This window comes from Gavialis gangeticus, unplaced genomic scaffold (assembly GCF_001723915.1).
Source record: "Gavialis gangeticus isolate Ggan-Ray unplaced genomic scaffold, GavGan_comp1, whole genome shotgun sequence".
In the NCBI taxonomy this organism is placed as follows: Eukaryota; Metazoa; Chordata; order Crocodylia; family Gavialidae; genus Gavialis; species Gavialis gangeticus.
Window position 1 is genome coordinate 10,045,800 of NW_017729014.1, and position 6,120 is coordinate 10,051,919.

General features: G+C 46.5%; 1 protein-coding gene across 1 annotated transcript in view; it reads right to left on the reverse strand.

Annotated features, from left to right (window-relative positions):
* PLOD1 (procollagen-lysine,2-oxoglutarate 5-dioxygenase 1) overlaps nt 1–6,120 on the reverse strand; it is a 62,046-nt gene that overhangs the window by 19,450 nt on the left and 36,476 nt on the right. Inside the window, exons 2-6 of the mRNA XM_019511544.1 lie at nt 5,571–5,707; nt 4,879–5,015; nt 3,385–3,548; nt 2,740–2,852; nt 1,094–1,157 (exon numbers count right to left, since the gene is read on the reverse strand). Coding sequence (XP_019367089.1) covers nt 1,094–1,157; nt 2,740–2,852; nt 3,385–3,548; nt 4,879–5,015; nt 5,571–5,707 — 615 coding nt within the window. The remainder of the gene's footprint in view (nt 1–1,093; nt 1,158–2,739; nt 2,853–3,384; nt 3,549–4,878; nt 5,016–5,570; nt 5,708–6,120) is intronic.

Below are 6,120 nucleotides of genomic sequence, written 5' to 3' on the forward strand. Positions count from 1 at the left end.
TAGGATGCTTTAGGAGCAGCTGACAACATCCTGACTTATCTGACCCTCTGCTGCAAACTGTAGCTGGAAAGGTTGTGGAGGGTGGGGGAAAAAGGCTGGTCAACCATCTACTGGCATTTGGGTGATATAGACCATGTTGAACAGGGAGTGGAATTATTTAGGGTGTTTGAAAGGGAGTGGAATTAGGAAGGAAGGGGCTGAGCCAAAGGAAAGTATCACTAAAACTTTCCTAGAAGGTGAAACCATTAGACTGTCAGGCAGTCTCCCAAGAGCAACTGGGGCTCTTTAAAACAGGAATAGGTAAAGAATATGTTGTTACGAACTGCTCAGCACCAGCACAGTGCTGGGAAAGATCCATCTCTGAATTGTGCACTTCCCTCACAGTCCCAATGTCTTCCCCTCTGATCCATCTACCCGCAGCATCCCTCTGAATGCAAGGGGACTGATCAGGGTGTATGCTTAGCAAAGCAAAATCTTCTGAGAAAAGGACTAGTCTAGACAAACTCCAGTCACTCCCTGGTATGCTAAGAACAAGCCCTCCAAACACCCAACAGTGATAAAACCCGAAATGATGAAAATCAGGGGAAAAGAATATAATAACACCAAATAAATCCCTCACTCTCTTGCCTCAGGAAAAGACATGGATAGATTATTTTGCCAATGGTGGAATAACGAATGGCTGAAAGCACATTCTGACCTAGCGCTTACATGGCATCTGGCTTCATCTCACCTGCTTTCCACTTCTTACATCTTTCAGTCCAATGCTGTGCACAAGGCAGCAGGGGTTGTATTATTACCTGCCAACAGGTTCCTCCTGCTTTCACTCCCCAAAACTAATGTCATTTGACATGTGTGGAGATCGACGCAGTGAGGAGGTGTGGAAGGGAAAACCTGACTGCCTTCTTACATACAGGGACAGGATCAGATCACAAATTCAGTCTGGGGCCAGTGGGGAAAGAAAACAAATTGTAGGATCCTGGGGCAAAAGCAGTGAACCAAAACCTGGTTTCAGCATGGGTTTGCATGTTAGCCACTTCTGCCCCCAGGCAACTCTTGTGTATCAGCAGGCAACTGCCTTGCACTCTTCTCTCACCTAATGCTCCATTCAGGTTTTGGAAGATCCGGCTTCTTTGATCCAAGCTGATGTTAATACTTTCCTTTAAAAAGTGAAATAAAAGACCCCATTTAGACTACGCACAGCCATGTGCCCTACCAGCCCACGCGCCCCATTATTCCGTGCAGGTACAAAAGCAGGGACCTGATCTTCTGCTAGAACAAATCAATGTAGCCCCCTTACCTCTCAATCCTTTAGGAGCCCTCGTATTTTCACTGAAGTAACACTGATTACCTCTGTCCTTTCCTCACATCTCACTATTATTACTAAAGTCTTCTTTGCAACTCCTGGTAACAGCCTCATCCTCCCAACACCAAGCCTTAGGGAGGCTCCATCTGCTTTTAGATCTCATCTGAAAATGTAATTTTCCTTGCCTATGCCTCCTTTCCTCTCTCTGCTATTTGTTGTCCCTCATGCTTGGAGACAATTTCTGTGATGGTCCACATGCTGAATTCAGTGGTACTGTACTCCCCTGATTACCTGCATATCCTCCAATAAACCTTCAAACCCTTCCAGTGAGTCTCAGCTTCAGTCTGCTCTGAGCAATTCTCCCTTTTCCAAATTATCCTATGTAAGGCAAAGCTGGATAAATGAACAGCATGAAGCTTTACTGGGCAGGATAATAACATAGGCAAATAAACACATTGAGGGCACTTGCCAGCCTGTGCAGCGACATATAAGCTGCATGTCATAACATATTTAGGAGTGCAGACCAAGCATAAACGCCCTTTGTGAACACAGTCTTGCTTCTACCCTCTTCCCGTCACAGAACTATGCTCATCTCAAGTGCTGTTCATTACCAGTGCTGTACCACAGCTCAGCGAGTTTGACAATCTGCATTTACACTGGGCTGCTCAGAGCCATGCTGTGACTGGAGTTTGTCAGGATCACATCCAACTTGCATGCCAACATCTTCTAAGACTCATCCCCGCCCCCCATAAGGGAGGGGAAAAGTGCTGGTAGCTGGTTTTTGAAAGCCCTGTCAGTGGAATTATGCTAAGCTGATATGGCATTGAGAATATGAGACGGAAACTCATGTTAAAGCTCATGAGCTAGATTCAGACCCAATGGGATAAGCAAAACCATCTCCACTCACTGCTCCTGTCTTTTTGCATATACTTCAGATGAAAACTGAGGACTCATTTGTTCTCTTTTACGACTGTAGTTTTGTTTCCTTATCCTCAAGCCCTGGAACGATCCTTTCATGTCTGGTTTCAAACACTCCACAAGAATATTTATTTGGTCAAAACAATACACTTTTCCTGCTTTTAAGATATTGCTGCTATTGGTATTCAGGTACAATGAACCTTGGTTTAAAAACACTTGCAGAACACAGGACACTTTAGAGGATAAACAACAGGCAGGATAATACAAGGGTGGGGCTGTAAGGATACATGTTAATACTAATCAAATGGGAAATTGAATATGCCAATAACCATTTGCACGCACAAATGCCAACAGAGGCATCATGGGGAGACAAAGTGAAGCCCAGGAGGACTCTATAGTAAGAGGTAACCTAAGGAGAATGAGCTGGGGAGACGAGCTCAACACCCTTTCTTCCAGCTGGAGATAGATAAATAGTTGCGCCAAGTATGTCTGAAACAACAGGACTCCCTTCCACGCACCCTTTTCTCTGGATCCAGGAAGATATTGGTGTAGAAGAGCTGGTCGCTATCATTGTCCTGTCCTTTCCAGTCCTCCACCAACTTGTTCAAATTTGGAGCATAACCTATAAATCCTGTGGGGACAAGGCAATGAGTAAAATGAACCACAGGGCTTTTAATTCAGCTGCAGAAGGGAATGCCTTGAGGCATCCTATAGAATTACAGTTTCAGTCCTTCTGCCAAGAAGGTATCTAATCTCAGTCCTCCTATACACATGGACACACGTATCTCAATCTCCCTGCAACAAAGCAAAGACAGCATCACATTCTTTGCTATATCCAACAGATCATCATTTGGGATAGAATCCTTCAAGTTCAGCACAAAAATGTACCAACTCCTTTATCCTCCAGTGAGCTATAAGGAATGGGTTCTTATCCTACATGAGGACTGCAACAAGAGAAAAACATGCTCACGCATGATTGTCTTGTGTGTTATGGCTGCGTGCACACAGTTCCCATCACCACTAGCTCCACACAGTTCCCATCACCACTAGCTCCATCAGCAAGCTGTTTTCCAGACCCCCCATTATACGTCTCACAAATCTGCTTTTCCCAAACCCATGTGTAATGGCAATGCAATACCAGGAGATGCCAAATTGATTCTTACCTCCAGAGCCCAGGAAGCGTTTGCCATCTCGCACCTGGGGGTACTTGGCTTCCAGCCTTCGGTCAGGATAGATGAAGTTCTCTGCTGAAAAAACCACCTTGCTCTTGGCCTGTTTGAACTTCTTCAGCAGTTCTGCAGGGCCCGATGCAAAGAGCACATCATAGCTACAGGGCAACAAAACAAGGCAAATGGAGGGAATGGAGCTAAAAGTAAGTAACTGAGAAACCCTAGAAATCCTTATTTTCTTTGTGCTATAGCCCCTGTCATGATTACTAGTCAACTATGGGGCAGCAGGACTCCTACAGTGGAGCACGGCACTTAAAAGCCATCAGTGGAACATAAGGCCAGATAGGATCTCAAGAGGACAGTCTAGTCTCTTCCTGTGCCCAGAGGCAGGATCAAGCCTACCTAGACCATCCTTCACAGATGTTTAGCTCTCCTGGAAAACCCTCCCTGGGAAGGAATTCAACAGGCCCCTGGGTCGTCTGTCCCAGTGTTTCAGTATGCTTATGGTTAGGAAGTTTTCTTAATGGCTAACCCAAATCTTCTGGGCTGCAAACTAAGCCCATTTCTTCTCATCCCTCCCCCAGAGGACATGGGATTCATCACCATCCTTGCTGTAAACAACATTTTCCACGTTGGAAGACTGTTACCAGGTCCCATCCACTCTCCCAGGCTTCTCTTTCCTAGACTAAACAAATGCATTTCCTTCAACCTTTCCACCAAGGTCACATTTCCTAAACCTCTGATCATTCTTGTTGTATGGGAAGACAAATGGGAAGAACATCTTTCTTAAAGTGTGATGGGGATGCCTTGCCAGAGATGAGGATAGGAATAGTTGCCTCCTGTATCTTACACATGACCCTCCTGCCAGTGCATGCCAGAATGAGGTCTGCCTTTAATTGCAGCAAGGCTTGTTTTTCCAAAGTAACCTACTGTGAGCAACAGCTGCTCATTTCACTGGTGGATACAGCTCCCTGCATCACCACTCACTGCCCCTGGGTCTTCAGTTCTTCAATGCAGGTTCAGCATGTCCTCAGAGCCTGGACTCTTCTCCATATCATCCATCAGTCCGGTCTTTTTATTTAGTTCTTGCGTTCAGTTGGCAGACTGGCTTTTGGCTCCCACGACACCTGTCACCTTGCAGGCTGCCTCTCCTCATAAAGCAGATACTTCTGTTGGGAAAGGCCTGGCCAAAACTAGAGACTCAGGCTATTGATGTCTTGGAGACAGAAGGCCAAGCTCAGTCCTGGCACAGGCAGTGGTAACACAAGGGCTGGACTTGGTCCACTGAATGAGAACTTCCCAGTTGGCATGGATGCATTTAATATTAGCATCCAGCTAAGCTCAGCAGATCTTGGCAGACAGGAATTCAGGAGGCCTGGAAACACCTTCCTCAGGCAACCTCCTTTCTCGGTTAATTCCCCTTTGTTAAAATCTTGCCTCACATGACCCCAGGACTTGGCTCCCAGCAAGTCCTTTCCAACCCATTACCTTTCTGTGAACAGGATGATCAAGTCCTCCTTGTCTGCATGCTGCTTCAGGGCTGATTTCAAGAGACGCACCTTCTGCCCACCCCCAGCTGCCGCCTTGTCATCTTCACCATGCCACTCCTCATCCAGACCCAGCACCTAAATGGTTCAGCATATTTTTTAACCAAGGGTTCAGTCCCCCAGCAGGCATCACCCTCAGAAAGCCCCCATGTCCAGGAGCACAGGACAGCTCACAGCTACAGTGGTCTTAGCTCTCCCAGTGCAAGTAGGTAGGGAATGGTGTAGGGATACTGAAAGTGGCAGAGGCAAAGCTCCCACTGCACCACCTTGCGCTACTCAGAGTCCCTGAAAGGCACAGTGCAGGCATACGGCTGCAAAGAGTTATGCTACAGCAGCTCTGTATGGAATGACCAGGGCTGGATCTCCAGTGTTGTTCAGACCATGCTTCCTCTCACCCTTGGAACATGATAACTTAGCATTGCCTCATGATGCAAGCACTGTGTACTGCAGCTACCTTTGGAGACCCACGTGCCACAGATGTCACCTCAAGCTATCAAGCAGCTCATCTCAGCCACAACAGCTTCAGGGAACATCTTCACAGGGTCATTTTTCTTGGTTACCCCTTATGGTCATACCCCCAACCCCTCCCAGAAGTTCCTTGTTCATTGCCCCCTGGAAGTTGCCAGACATCACCTGGATTTTGTAGTTGAAGAACTGAGCTGATCTCTTGAAACGCGTGAATCCCTCAGTCTCCTTAGTGGCCACTGTAAGAACCAGCAGGTTTTCTGTAGACAGAAGAAAGCAGAAGAGGAAGAGAGAGATGCTCACTGCTTTGTTTTACAGCTTGCCAGGTCACCCTAAAAATGGCTTTCCTAGTAGAAACTGAATCCAGGTGGAGACAGCTTAAATGAACAACTGTCCCAATAGAGAGAGGAAATCTGAAGCACAGGAAGGTTAAGGGATGTTCCCAGCACCCCACTGACATCGATCTAGGAATGGAACCTGTGGCGGGTGCAGAGATCCCTAAGGGATCCCTAAGGGATCTCTTAGGCATAATTTAGACCCACCCCTCAATAAGTCTCCCACACCAGTCAAAAAGGAGAACTTTATTGATTACAAGGGGTAGGGTAAACTAGGGTACAGGATTGAGCAATATCTTAGAAATCCTAAAGAGCAAACAGTCTGGCTGTGGTAGCCTTTTGATAACACATCTAAATTACTGCCAGCTAGATATCTATCAGAT